We start from the raw sequence: 14,248 nt of genomic DNA on the forward strand, positions 1-14,248 counted from the left end.
CATGGCCCAGTGGCCACGAGTCTGAGGTCTGTAGAGCATTGCTTTGGCCCAGCAGTGGGCAGCTCTAACATGGGAGTTTTCTAAAAAAATTCGGGAGTCTTAATGCATTTAGACAGTCTCAGTTTTAGTGTACATTGTTGACGAAATCTTGTTCAGAAAAGATTTGTAGTATGTATTTTTAAGGTAAATGAGCTCCAATTATTTATACTTTCTTAACATTATTTTGAATTTGTGTAATCAAAATGTGAGTCTATCAATAGAGTCTATCACATGCTTAAAACAATAAGCTATAGAGAGGTCTTTTAACACAGGTATGAATAATGCAGCATGAGCCTCTGCCATCACATCCTATGTCATTTCTAGCTATGAAGAAAGCACAGAGGGGGCTTCACTGTGGGCTGGGGGGCTACAGCCTGTCTCCCTTTCTGAACTGGCACAGCCTTCAGAGACAGATACATGTGAGGAGAGGAGCTGCAAGGCTCTGTTGATGTGAACTGTGCAGTAATAGAGACACATGGGGAATAAAAAATATTTTCTTGCCAAGGCTCATTTCTTTAGACCTCAGCGGCAATCAACAGAAGATAAAATTCAAGGAGAATAAAAGAAAATGGTAGCCATAGAGCTAGGCTGGCAATTGGCTGTGCTTTGAGAGACATTGATTGCAGGAGACAACTTCCAGCTCCTACACATCACCATGTCATTGTCCCATAATATCATAGCTCAGAACAAAACAGGTGTAATGCTCTGTACCATGGCCGGGGGCAACCCTGAGGAGATGGGATTGAAGCCCCCCTCCCTAGCCTGCCTTTCGTCCTCTCACTCTAGAACAGGAGCTGTCCCACCCTCTCCCCTCCCAGTCTTCGGGTCTTGCCAGGCTGTTGGAGTACGCACCATGAAGGCACCTCAGAACAACCCTTCTACACATTTTTGTTGCATCATTTTAGTTGGGTTTATGGGGGAGGGGGCAGTTAGGAAATATACAGGCTGTTTAGAACAACAACAAGAGAAAACAAAAACAAATCAGTATTCAACAGTCTCGCACCGAGTCTGTAATGATTATCGCTCCGTGTGTGCATCTCGTGTCCACAGCGATTGATTTATTTATTCCACAGTTCAGATGGCCTCTAGTCTGGGGATTGGAAGAAATAAATAGATCCATGAAAAAGAAAACAAAGGAAAACAACGTTTTCTTCAAAGCTGTGTAGAAAAGAAAAGGCAGAAATCCACTTTTGCACTTTCCTTTCTTTTCAGATGATGCATATTTTTTGTTTGGATCCCATAAAAAATACATAACAGTTTTCCATAGCCTAAAAACTGTTCCTTATATTGATATATTGCACGCCTGCTTTTCCTCTGTGTTGCACGAGAGACAGCTGTGTGTGTGAAATCCCGCTCTCTCAGATAAGCGCGCAGATCCCAGACCATGTCCTGTCTTGACCAGACCTGCCACCTAGCAACAGTTTCAGAGGCCCAGACGGTCCTGCTGATGTCCTTCAGCCACGAGAAGATGGCAGCCTCTGAACATAGAATAGGAAGAGAAAATCGTCTGAGAAAAATAGAACCAGAGTTGAGACGTGGCAAAGGAGCTTTTGGTCCTTTCCAAATTTGCCTGTCCTCTTTCTCCTTGTTTTTCAAAAATAACGTTCTTGTCTGGACAACTGAAAAATCCAAGCCTTTGCTGTTTGTCCCAATGTCCGGTGAGGAAGTCATTCTTTAGGGATCAAGGGGATTAACATCGCCATCTCGGCACTGGCGGTCGCCGACCACTCTGCACGGAGCCCTCCCCTCTCTTTCTGTAAATTAACCATCTTCAATATGAAGATGGGGAAAGATCACGCAAAAAAACCCCATCAAAGGACAGGAGATCAACATTTTCTAGCCTCTTCCTGGCTTGTAGTTGTTTTTTTCCTTTCCCTTGATTAGCTCCAGTTCATTTCAGACTCCTTCTGAAGTTCAGCTGGTCTCCCTGTCCATATTCAATCCATCCCCTGGGTCCGTGCTTTTGCTGTGCTGGACAGAGGCGGGTGCTCAGGAGAGGAAGCCCCAGCTTGTTAATTCAGTCCATAAAAATGTGCAAAGTCCCAGTCTGCCGCCACACAAACACACGCACGCATGCATGCAAAACACACGTGGGCAAACGCGCTTTTATCAGAAAAAGAAAAAAACCTTAAAAAAGTAATAGTAATAATCATATTAATAAAGTGGAAACACAGTAATAACATGGAAAGGGGAGGGTGTCTGAGGCACTGCAAGCCAGTTTCTGATTGGCAGAGAATGTCAGGCAGCTGGGGTTTGATTGGCTCTGTCTGGCGCAGTCCCTCCTTCTCAGACCTGGACAGGCAGCGTTTGGTTCATCTGTAGACGCATATCCTGAATGCTCCCCAAAATCTTCTTCTGGTGCCCTGCTAGCGTCACCCCTATCCGTAGCAGGTCCCTGCAGACATAGGAAAGAAGAAGAAGGGGGTCAAATACATGAAGGCCAGCTAGCTGTTTGGGCTAAGACATTTTGGAGTAGATGCACATCACTCTTCAGCAGCTAGAGCCAACAGACACACACAACGTCTATACACAGTACTGGGGAGTAACAAATTCATATCAAAGTGCTATTATAATCTTAATTAATACATGTGATTAGCAACGTAAACTAGTTACAATATTCTTTGAGCAAACTGTAAATATAATGGATTTCAAGGTAATCTTACCAAGCATTTCTAATAATGCTTATTAAAAAAACATGTAAGAAACACAATTGGAGTGACATGCTATGCTACCCAGGTAGACAGTTTAGAGATCATATAGGAGGCCCATCAGACAAGAGGCCTTTTTGCTGCACCCATCTGCATTCATATGATGGCAGGTCTCACTGGGACTAGCAGATGCCAGTTATTACAAGAAATGGCTGACAGCAGGCAGAGTCCCTGGTGCTGTGCAGAGATCACTTCCACCCCTTCTGTGACTGGAGGACAGGCTATTGACATGGGATGTTTACACACACAGTCTTTAAAGCATACAGTTTATAGCTCTCCTCTGTTCCCAGGGAAAGGTCAAGTGCACAAACTGCTGTGTTCCTACTTATTGTTAAGATGAAACGACTTTCCCAAATGCCACAGACTTGCTTGGATGAAAGTGCCAGAGATGTACAGACAAGTGTGGAGAGGAGAAATCACCAGCGATTAACCCCTAGTCTTTGATTACCAGGTGTAAATCTAGGCTGGTGCCATGGTTCAACCACTGAACACCAGGAAGCAAACGGCAACTGTTCAGACCTGTAACGTGATTATTCCCCAAGCCAGTGTGCAAGCAATCAGTGCCTCATTTCCCCACGTTCCTCCCTCATCAGAGCCACTCTGCACAAATTAATTGTATTTTTTCCCTATCACTGAGCTCACGATAATGGCGGCAATGGAGGATAAAATGAGAATAAATGAAAACCATTAAGTGAATTACTGTGCATTAAGAACAAAAAAAAATCACTGTTTTGTGCAACTGCCAAGGAGCCAAACTGAAATAGATTATCTCTTCCCTGCCCCATGCCTCCAAAAACCTCCAGTCCCCAGCCTCCCTCCTCCTTCCCTGGCTAGCCTGGTCAATTTCATTCTCATTATTATCCTTATTAATTTATTTTATCATAATTGCACAATTAATCTTCTCAGGTATTGTTTCCTGTTATAAACACAGGGGAAGTGTATACAGAAAGGCTGGCTTCCTCTGGCTGTTTTAATTTGTGAAGACTCACTGAACCATGGGTCCATTAACAATCTGTTGGCCTCTGCTCCCTGGTATTAGGGTTAACCCAACACACTGGGCTTGCCCATGCAGCCTTCCACAGACACTCCCTGCCTCCTTCTCCCTCTCCTTGTCTGCGTTCCACTACCTCTCTCTGCCCCACTTATTCTCTTTTTCAGCCCGTTTTCATTGTCTCTCCTTCACTGTGCTGCTACATCTCTTTCCTTATTCCCCCTTATCTCTCTCCCTGAACCTCTTCTCACCTCTTTCCCACCTCTCTCCATCCCCATGTCCTATACCCTTTATCTCTTCCTCTCCTTTCTCTCCATCTTCCCCTCTACCTCTCCCTGTCTCTCAATTTTTTTCTTATTTTCTCTCCCTCTCTTCTTCTTCCCCTCCTCCTTCTCTCACTCACTCTGCAGTCATCTGTGCAACCAGGTCAAAGGAAGAGAAGCCTGCGTTGACGAAGTTATCTCTGTAGCGGTTCATCTTGATGGCATCCAGCCAGTCCCCCACAGTGGTGAAAGTGGTGTAGTCAGGGACGCAGCGGTCCAGGAGGGGCTGGGATGCCCTGCAGGACAGAGAGAGAGACACCTGCATCAGTCTGCGCCTCACCTCCCCTGACACACTCACCCTCCCGCCCTGCAGGGGTCCCCACACTGCCCAGCCAGCAGCACATCCCTGATCCCTCCTAGGCTACTGTCACCCAAACAACACCACCCCTACTCACTGCAGGAACGTGCAGAGTGAATAGACAAAGAGGGGGACATGGACTGGCAAACTCTGCCTCCACAAACCTAATTGGTATGTATCTGTGTACCTGGTACCAAACAGAGATCTCTGGGATCCCTTTCTGCCAGCTCCCTTTTCTATACAATGCCACATGTGTTTCAATTATTTTAATTTTCTAATAAACCATGGTAATTTATCCTGTATTTTCACAGCCACATATAAAATGTCATTAAAATGACCATCTTAAAAAAAACCGTGCAAAGCTGTGACATAAATTCAGCAGAGTAAATTATGGAAAGAAGAACAGAAATGCAATGCAAAGGTACTAAGTTTGATGCTTCTGATCATCTACATCAGTCCCTGCATACTACACCAGGCTGAACTGTCACTGTCAAAGGATGTGCTTGACATTGCTCCTCACAGACTCTAAGTCTTGGGTTCTTCTTTGATTTGCAACCAATTAAGCAACAGCAGAGAAACATGAAGCCATTCTGCAGTCAATATGGTGTGTGAAAGAGACAGTTTCAAAACTACACAGAAGAGCAGCCCTCTGTGGAGTCACAAAGCACAAAGTGTGCTAAACGACAGGGCATGAAAGACATGGAAACAGCGAGAGAGAAGGAAAGAGAAAGGGCACTACTGTCTACTGCTCTTGGGAGACATATCATCTTTTGATGGCTTTAAATTAATTAACAATTTAAAAAAAAGAGAAGCTAATAATGCTGTATAGAGGCTCTATTGAGGAGCAGGGTGCAGACAGCTGGGAGGGCAGCAATGTTAATAAGCTTGTGCTGGGACTGAGGAGAGTCGCCTCCCTCCGCTCCTTAATGGCCCTTTGTTGCAGTTTAATTTCAAGGAGTAAATTACTTTGCCAGCGACCGTTGTTGTGCCAACAGGCTCCCCAGACCCAACATCCGGAGTTGCCCCCCGCCCTTTGACTTCAGTGAGAAAGGTCAGAAATATTATCATTTTCTTCCACTCATCAGCTGACTCTGAAGAGGTGAAAGGCTACGTAGACCAGTTCCAGGTGCCAACAAAGACATCCTCAGATGCTCTCCATCACACACACATGCACACACACGCCAGGACTCCTGACCGCAAATGCTCAGGATCTCTCTTACACGTATTGTCAGATGCATGCAGGGAGCCAGCCTTGGTTTGTTTGCATTAGAGGTGGACAGACAGATGGGCAGTCTTTGCCACTGTATTCACGCTCAAGTTTCAGTTATAGTGTCTCTCTCATAAGGAGTCATTCAGCAAGATACTGAGGCAAGACTGTCATTGGGAAGATTTTGAATATCAGTGCTCTTATTCGCCAGTGCTCCTGTCAGTCTTCACTTTCTCCTGACAATCCACTGCTCTCTCTAGTCCTGCAATATGTGCAGGGGTCCAGCAGCACTCTGCTCTCATTAAGGCCCTGAGGGGACCGCCTCTCCACTGGTCTGTTTAAAATCTCATTAGTAAACTAATTAAAACCATTCCCTTTACTAGCCCCTTAATCTCTCTAATTACTCCCATTCAATCTTTCCAACAATCACCTTAGCAGCAACTCTGCCTGCCCTCTGTGTCCTCACCCTATCCCCTATCTTTTAATCTCTAAATTCTGTCACTCTAACTCCCTTTTTCTCTGTATTTCTCTCTTTATCCTCTCTTTCCCACTATGCTCTATGCTGGTGTTCCCTCTGCTCTGTCTCTTTACCCTCTCTCTGACTTGTCTGTCTCTTCCAGCAAGCACACCAACACCCACACACCATCTCTGTCTCTCAGTCTGTGGGCTGCTTACCCTGAGTGCGTGCTAGACACAACTTTCAGGCTGGCAGCATTGCGGATAAGTTTGTCGAGTGTATTGACAATCTGGGCAAACTTGGGCCGCAGGTTGCGTTCCTTCACCCAGCAGTCCAACATCAGTTGGTGCAGAGCAGTGGGGCAGTCCATGGGCGGAGGGAGTCTGTAATCCTGTTCCACTGCATTGATCACCTGCACAGAGACGAAATGTTTTATTGTTTATGATTTAGATTCATCCTGTTCTGTGAGCCTTAATTCTTCATTTATTTCTGCCAATGATACCTATTGCGTAATTTCTGTTGTAGCTCTTAATTGCTTGTCATGCTAGCAAGTATGTGTTTCTTGTTAATTGTCATGTGTTACTGTAAGTGTTTAGAATGAGAGTAACACAAACAGCAAGTGCAATTGAGAAAGAGTAACATGAGTTCTCACGCTCCACACTCACATCCTGGTTGCTCATGTCCCAGTATGGCCGCTCTCCGTATGACATCACCTCCCACATCACAATCCCATAGCTCCACACATCACTGGCAGAAGTGAACTTCCTGTATGCAATGGCCTCTGGGGCTGTCCAGCGGATAGGGATCTTTCCTCCCTGTGGAGAGACACAAGGACAAACTATCAGGTACACATACTCTATCAGATGTAAGTACATACTGCTGGACACAGACACCACTCTTCTGCTCACTACTCTACAACTATTCACTAGTGATTCTATATCACTAGTACGTTAGGATATACTGTCAGGCACATAGACTGACAGTCATATGGACTTCGGATGAATGACAGTTACACAGCACATACAGTAGACACATAAATGTTATGTCAGACACTATAAAACAAGGATACATCCACTTGTAGTAAGACAGTAATACACAAAGACTTACCAGTGAACTGGTATAGGTGGGGTCTGTAGGATCATCCTCCAGGAAGCGGGACAGCCCAAAGTCGGACACTTTGCAGACCAGGTTGCTGTTGACCAGGATGTTGCGGGCAGCGAGGTCACGGTGAACATAGTTCATGTCTGAGAGGTACTTCATCCCCGCTGCAATTCCTCGGAGCATCCCAACCAGCTGGATCACTGTGAACTGACCATCATTGAGCTGTAGCATGGAGAAAGGGAGAAAGACAGAGCAGGTCAGTACTAAAGAAACAATGTGGGAGAGCAGAGGTTTTCCTGGGCCTGAGACATACATTAGGTGAGCCCCATGTGATAACTACTTTTTATAGCAATTCTGCCCTTTTGTTGCATAATCTTACGCATCCTTGGCAATATCTTCTTGTTCAACTTGTTACGCCAACGAAGTATTTGAACTTGGAATCAAAGGAAAAAGAGAAGGAGGGAGAGAGCGGGGCCGAAGTTGTACTTCTCCCTCTCTTTGGCTTTCTCCAGCTCTCCTGCTCCGTCTCAGCACAGCAGTAGTGCAAAGGGAACAGGGCTTCAGATGCACTTTGAAATGTATGAGGCATCTTTGCCGAACTGCCAAGGAGTGGGGGAGGGGTTAGGGGAGCGAGGGGTTGCTGAGCATGAGGGAAGCAAGTGGAAACGTGGAGAGGGGTGAGGGAGAGAGATCTGTCTGATCTTTATCTTTCCCGTCATCAAAGCAGCAGCATTCTCCATTACAAGCAGATTACAGACTGCAGCGCCAGGCCGAATTAGGGTTAATGAAGATCATTATGGGGTTTTTCAGATTTCAACAGTACTGTCAAAACTCAGGGGATAGTGTAGTGATGCTGCTGCAAACGGAGAGCGGGCTAGAACTGCAGCTGCGGTGGTCAGTTCGTTACACCATCTCATAACATGCTCCGGGGCAGTGGAACATCACCAGGACCATATTCATTTGCCTTAAGGCTGCCTGGGTAGTTTGGTTCTTTGGAGCTTGGTACTGGTAACCACTTTGGTTTGGGTGTCCCTTCTTTACCAAAGAAAATTGAATCGTTAATCTCTTGAATCTCTTAAAAATTACACTACCATGGAAACCACAGTATGGATGTTGCTGTTGCATGAAGTTTCACTTTGCATTGATTGGGCTAGAAAAATGTTTAGCTCTCATGGGCTTGGTACAGGTTCTGCCTAATTCTCCTTCTGTGACTCTCAGACTGTGCTTTCTCCTTGAACAGAATGTTATCAGTATCTCATGGATTCCAATTGTATCCTGCTGTGAATTACAGATCTGCCATGTATGTTAAGCTTTTATGTTTGACGAACTCTCCTTTGATCATCAAGGATGTCTCAGGCATCAGGAAGTCTTGAGCACCAATTAATATATATTGGATGACTGTCTATAATCTTTTGGATTGGATTGACTCCCTGCTCATGTTTTGGCATTTATCTTTGTTCTCAAGTGACTCCCATCTGTCCCCTGCCAGTGTTTAACTAGGAAAAAATAAATAGCATTACATTTCTCTTTTCCTTAAATTAGGTTATATCTTATTGTTTGCGATGCAATCAGATCAGAAGGACCACTATGCAATAATATTTTTCATTTGGTAACATTTGGAGCTTATGTTTCCTTCAAAGAAGTGCACTGAACTTAGCACAGCTGCCATGCTTTAAGAAAATCATCACAGGAACAGCAAGAGCTGCCTTCTACTCCCTTTATTTTAGACAACCATAGGATTAACAATAAGATAAGGACATAGTAATACAGAAGGGTATTAAGAAAAGAAGGCATTTTTTTGTAGTGGTAGGTGTCTATCAAGCCCATCATCCTTGTTTTTCAAAATGGAATTTACCGATTGTTTGAAGTAATGGATGGATTTGCACTGCTTGGCTACAAGTAATCAAGTATGCAAGATGTGTCGAGTGGCCCCATCTCATTTATAACCTTTCTTATATTCTTACATTCTACATCTTCTGACGAATGAAAGGCAAGGTTCATAAAGATTAATTTTGCATGCTATTGCTTTTTTCCTTCCTCATTCTCACTCCCCCTTGTCCCTGTCTCGCCCTGTCCCTTTCTCCCTCTGTGTCTCTAGGTGTTTAATATTCCTTCACTGTAGTGATTCATTGCTGGCTGCGTTCTGTCCAAATGTCAGCAAAAAGGGGGGCCACCGAGGGGTGTCGGTACATTATTTGTCACAGAATCTACAGCAATGAGGTTAAGACCTTTCTTTATGAAAAAGAAAGGAAGCCAAAAAGATTATAACAGACAGATTAGGTTTGTTATGATAGGAAGCTGCCAGTGTTGCAGTACATGTCTGGACTGAGCCCAGGATCTGCAACAGAATTAAGGTTTACCCCAGTATTTTTGTGACTTTCATGTATGTTTCTTTTGCTTTGCCTTTACATTTTCAGCAATTTATCTCATTCACTTAATTTTTAATGGGGAATGCCATTGTAAACCTTTATAATGTAAGAGGCAATTCTGTTTTTGGTCATAAGGCTGGCTCTGAATATGAATAAGTTAGACTGACTGTCACACTTAAATTGAGCAAATGGCTTAATTAAATTTTTCTGAGCTTATTTCAGTACTTAAAAGCATTGGGCAAAGAGGTATTTGCTCTGTGTGCAGAGCTGCCAGAGTCTGTATGACAGTGTAAAGTTGTACTGCTCTCTTACCCTCAGGAAGGAGTCCAGTGCTCCATTCTCCATGAACTCTGTGACGATCATGACTGGTCGGCTCTTGGTTACTACACCCTCCAAGCGGATAATGTTGGGGTGGTCAAACTGGCCCATGATGCTTGCTTCGCTCAGGAAATCCCGCCTCTGCCTTTCTGTGTACCCCGCCTTCAATGTCTTGATGGCCACGATGATCTCCCGCCTGCCAGGCAGTTTTAGGCGCCCACGACACACCTCCCCAAACTCACCTGAGAGAAAAAAAAGGAAGGGGGTGAAGGAGAGGGAAAGAGGGAGAGGGACAGTTAATGGTGAGAACTGAGGATCCAGGAGAGAAGGTAGTGCAGGGAAGAAGTTAATTGAGGTAGAGGGAATGAGGGAGGGAGAGAGGGCTAATGCTTGGAGAGAACGGAGGGTGGGAGAGGGGAAAGAGAGAAGGACGGAGGAAGAGTAGAGGGTTTGCGTCGTGGGCCTGATAAAGAGGGGAGGACAGTGGGGGATTTGTCAGTAGAGGTGAGGTTGGGAAGCAATGGGACCTAACAAATGTAAGAAATTTTCTTTAAAAAATTTTAATCGACTGCCTCTACTATACCTGCCCCGATGACCTCCTCAATCTTCACGCAGGAGATGTCAATTTCTTTGGCAAATTCGCGGACAGCCTCATTAGGGTCCTCATAGGTGAAAGGGTCAATATAGACCTTCATCCCTGGGGTGACTGTGGAGTACAGTCAGAAATTAGAGAAAGTCAGGTGCAATCAGATTCTTCAAACAGGATTGTGGCACAGCAGCTCTGTAAGTGATTAGTTGATAATATGTCTATATAAATGTTCTGTCCTAGAAGAGATTCAGAATAAGCAGAGATCTCAGTCGCGTTCATGCACTTGAACTGAAAAGACTTTTTTCCCCTAAAGATCAGGGGTGATCCACATAATTACATACCAGAGAAAACAATTGCACAAGCATACAAAAACATTATGTTGAATACACGTGTGAAGAAAATATTTTCTATTGAATTCTGAAGGTCTTTTTTGAATCTGTGCAACTATGGGCTGTATTCATCCCCCTATGCTGAGATTACTGCACCATTGGAAAAAAAAAACTGCCAGTGCCACACTATGGAATAGCAGCTGCCTATGGAGACTCCTACACCAGCTTTCTGAAAGAGGTTGTGACATTTAACAACTTCTGCTGTTTGCAGAATTTAATTGTGATGGTCTAAAGGATGTGGTCCCTCTCTCTGTCTTGCAGCCTAGGAAGTGGTACTCACTGTACTGCTGCAGCTTCTCTGTGTATTCGGATTCTGATCCATTCCGCTGTTTCCTGTGAATTAAACACAAGTCAGTGTCACCCCACATGGACACAGCTGACAATTTCATCTAATGTGGATTGGAAGAAAAAATTTTGTTCTAATTTACAGTTTTACTTTATTTTACAGCACCGCCTCAAACTAGCAACTCTGGAACTTGTGTGGTGAAGATTAATTGCACCCTAGCAATTTTGTATTGGTATGGCAGGAGGCGTCACTATTGCATAGCCAGATAACTTGGCACGAATCACTGCTTAGAACTCAGGGCGCTATTAGCACCGATTTATACATCCCAAAAAATAATTACAACAGTCATCAAGCATTGATTATAGTCCCCAGACACATAACCAGATATAAACAAAAGATAACTGAAAAGGAAACAATAAAAAGCTTTTGATGCTCTGCAACCGTTTGTGTTTCTTTTAATTAAAGCTTTCAAAACACAAGCTCTGACCTTACTGACCTGGCGGCTTTTTGAATTACGGTTAGCAGCTTTGTTCAAACATTTTGCTAGAAATAAGTGTAAGTGTTAAGACAGTGCAGAAAACTGCTTGGTTGTGAATGTTGTCTTCTTCACATTCAATCCTTTCCTTTCATATAACATTTTTTAGCGTCAGTTTCAGTCCATTATTGTGGGAGAATGGGGGGAGGACTTCAAAATTAGATGTTAATTTGTTTCTTTGTTGCCTAACCAGTAACCAGGGCAATGATACCCTCTGGTGATTTACATCTCATTTCCAATTCGAATGAGGGATGCAGAGATCTGTTGCAGAGACCCTGCGTGAGACATTCAAGATAAGGGGACACTGCACAGCAATGAACAGTGCTATAAAAGGGGAGGAAAATAATGTTAAATATTCTGTCACGCAGGAAAAGGAAAATAGATTTCACTTCAATGTGGCACACACTGGGACACCAGGACAATGTAATTTTCAAAGCCTTAGTACTCACAAACTACCCATCTACAGGTGGACCACAATTAACCAAGGTGCCCAATGAATTACTTGGACAATTAGCAGACACATGTGTACAAGCCCTGTGATTCGCAATCATTACCATGGGAAGAGTGTTGCAGTGGGACAAGAAGACAAGCTCAGCTCACCTTTCCAATTAGCAAACAATATCTGCTATGATGGGAGTACTGGGTCTCCTGTACACCAGCCCCTCCCTTCAACATCAGATATCAGGCTGTTAACAGTCTTTGCAAAGCAAGATATCTAACAGGATGGAGAATGAAAGCAGAAACATTTGGAAACACTGTATTTTAGTGTTCTTATTTGGCCTAAATATCATTTAGGCCAATTAATTTCAAGAATGGTGAAGCAGGAAGCAAGGACAGAAAAGCAACCTTAAAATCTATTTTTTTTTCTGCACAGAGGATTATTAATCTGAAGATCAGTCTAACCTGGGATCTAATAGAAGTGTTGAGTGCTCAGAAGTGTTGTGAAAAGGAAAACTGGCATTTTGTGTTGGAAGATGGCATTGGTGGATAAGGGTACTTGAGTAAGTGTCAAAGTGTATCAGGATATCTGCAGGATAGTGTATCAGTATAACAGAGTATTGGGTTGTTAGTGTATCAGAGTCTTTTGGTATCACAGTGTCAATGAAATAGTGTGTCAGTGTGTCAGTTACTGATGGGTTAAAGGGGAAGACTCACCTGAGACAGACTATAGCAATGACCACTACAGCGATGATGAAGACGAGGCCGGCTGTGGCTGAGCCCACAATCAAAGGCAGCTGCTCCTGCAGGGACTTCTCAGGGTCATCTGTTGTGGGGCGGGGGGGGGGGGACAGGGACAGTGTCACAAATGTAAACAGGGCGTGCCCTCAGAGGCTGCTTCATTCCCAAACACACTGTTCCTTCTTTTATATAAATGAATTAGTAAAGCAAAGTTAACTCAAGACTCGTGAACACAATAAATGCAGACTGCAGTTATGCAAGTTATATAAGCATGCAGATTCACACTTTGCCCATAAGGCAGGCTGCCAATCTGTCCACTTAAAAAGCTTCTCTAGGGGTATTCATTTCTTCATTGATTTAATTTCCTGGCTTGTCTTTTCCTGCCCTAAGGGTAACAGCAGATCTCTCAGTGGATTACAGTGACTTGGGTGTTAGGGTGAGCGACAGAGTAAATTGTGGCAGACTCTCCAGCAAACAGGTTAAGTAGCAGAATGAAGAGAGTGCACCTGTAAATCCTGACCACAGTTTATTCTGAAAGAGTAAACTGGAGTGTAAAGTAAAATGAAGGCCAGTTGTAGTGGTTAAGATAGAGGTCCTGTGAGCAGAGACTTTCCAGGTCAAGTCCAGGCTCTGTCCCTGATTCACTGTGTCACTGCATTGCACTGAGGTCCCTTTTGAGCCATCCAGTCTCTGCAAGTCATTTCAGATAAAAGCATCTGCTAAATTAGTTACCATATAACGAGTAAGTCTCCTAGTGCATTAGATGGAGACATGCAGGCAGCAAGCTAACTGGGAAAGTCTGAGCAGGTGGCATGGACTTACTCTGCAGGTTGGTGCTGAAATCCGCCGGGCTGCTGTAGCGGCCGTACCCCGCCACGGTCCGTGCTCGCACCTGCACCACATAGGGGGTCCCCGGCTTCAGCCCTTCGACCCGCGCGCTGCTGTGCTGAGCCGTCATTGTGTGAGCAATCGCCCCACCTTGGCCCTGAGAGAGTTGAGGGGGAGATGATAAAGAAAAGGGCAAAAAAGAGTAGTAAGTTCACTTATATGTTTTCTGTATTTTTGGTTATGAATTCATATATAACAACAAAAAACAATGTATGCCAGTATAAACCCATATATAACTAGTAAGATGTAAAAAAATTGCGAGGGTGGCAGGGGATTTTCTGAGCTTCAGAGTTTTGGCATCTGAATATAGCATCCCCAAAATGTGACAACACACGCTGACATCTTCACTGTTTAAATTTACTTTTATGTGGCAAGGACGCTTCCTTCTGTGTGTTTGGATCTGCTGGGGTACACAGGCTCACTGGCAAACACCCCTCACCTTCTCATGGTATTTGATCTCGTAGTCCAGGATGATGCCGTTGGGTCTCTCAGGGGGCAGCCAGGACAGGCTCATGGTGCTCGCCGTCGCCCCCATCAGGTGAATCGTAGGCACAGCAGATGGGGCTGTAGT

At 44.3% G+C, this 14,248-nt stretch overlaps 1 protein-coding gene across 2 annotated transcripts in view; it reads right to left on the bottom strand.

Moving 5' to 3' along the window:
- Positions 1-924: 924 nt before the first annotated feature.
- Positions 925-14,248, bottom strand: part of ephb3b (eph receptor B3b) — a 63,451-nt gene continuing 50,127 nt past the window's right edge. The window contains exons 6-16 of one of the 2 annotated variants that reach the window (XM_088913836.1): positions 14,117-14,241; positions 13,612-13,774; positions 12,766-12,874; positions 11,070-11,122; positions 10,395-10,517; positions 9,806-10,053; positions 7,131-7,346; positions 6,689-6,838; positions 6,242-6,435; positions 4,142-4,297; positions 925-2,434 (exon numbers count right to left, since the gene is read on the bottom strand). In XM_088913836.1, the coding sequence (XP_088769962.1) occupies positions 2,326-2,434; positions 4,142-4,297; positions 6,242-6,435; positions 6,689-6,838; positions 7,131-7,346; positions 9,806-10,053; positions 10,395-10,517; positions 11,070-11,122; positions 12,766-12,874; positions 13,612-13,774; positions 14,117-14,241 (1,646 nt within the window). In that variant the 3' untranslated portion in view covers positions 925-2,325. The remainder of the gene's footprint in view (positions 2,435-4,141; positions 4,298-6,241; positions 6,436-6,688; positions 6,839-7,130; positions 7,347-9,805; positions 10,054-10,394; positions 10,518-11,069; positions 11,123-12,765; positions 12,875-13,611; positions 13,775-14,116; positions 14,242-14,248) is intronic. The other variant, XM_088913837.1, reaches the window with a different exon arrangement.

Source organism: Atractosteus spatula, chromosome 4, assembly GCF_055471065.1.
Source record: "Atractosteus spatula isolate fAtrSpa1 chromosome 4, fAtrSpa1.hap1, whole genome shotgun sequence".
In the NCBI taxonomy this organism is placed as follows: Eukaryota; Metazoa; Chordata; class Actinopteri; order Semionotiformes; family Lepisosteidae; genus Atractosteus; species Atractosteus spatula.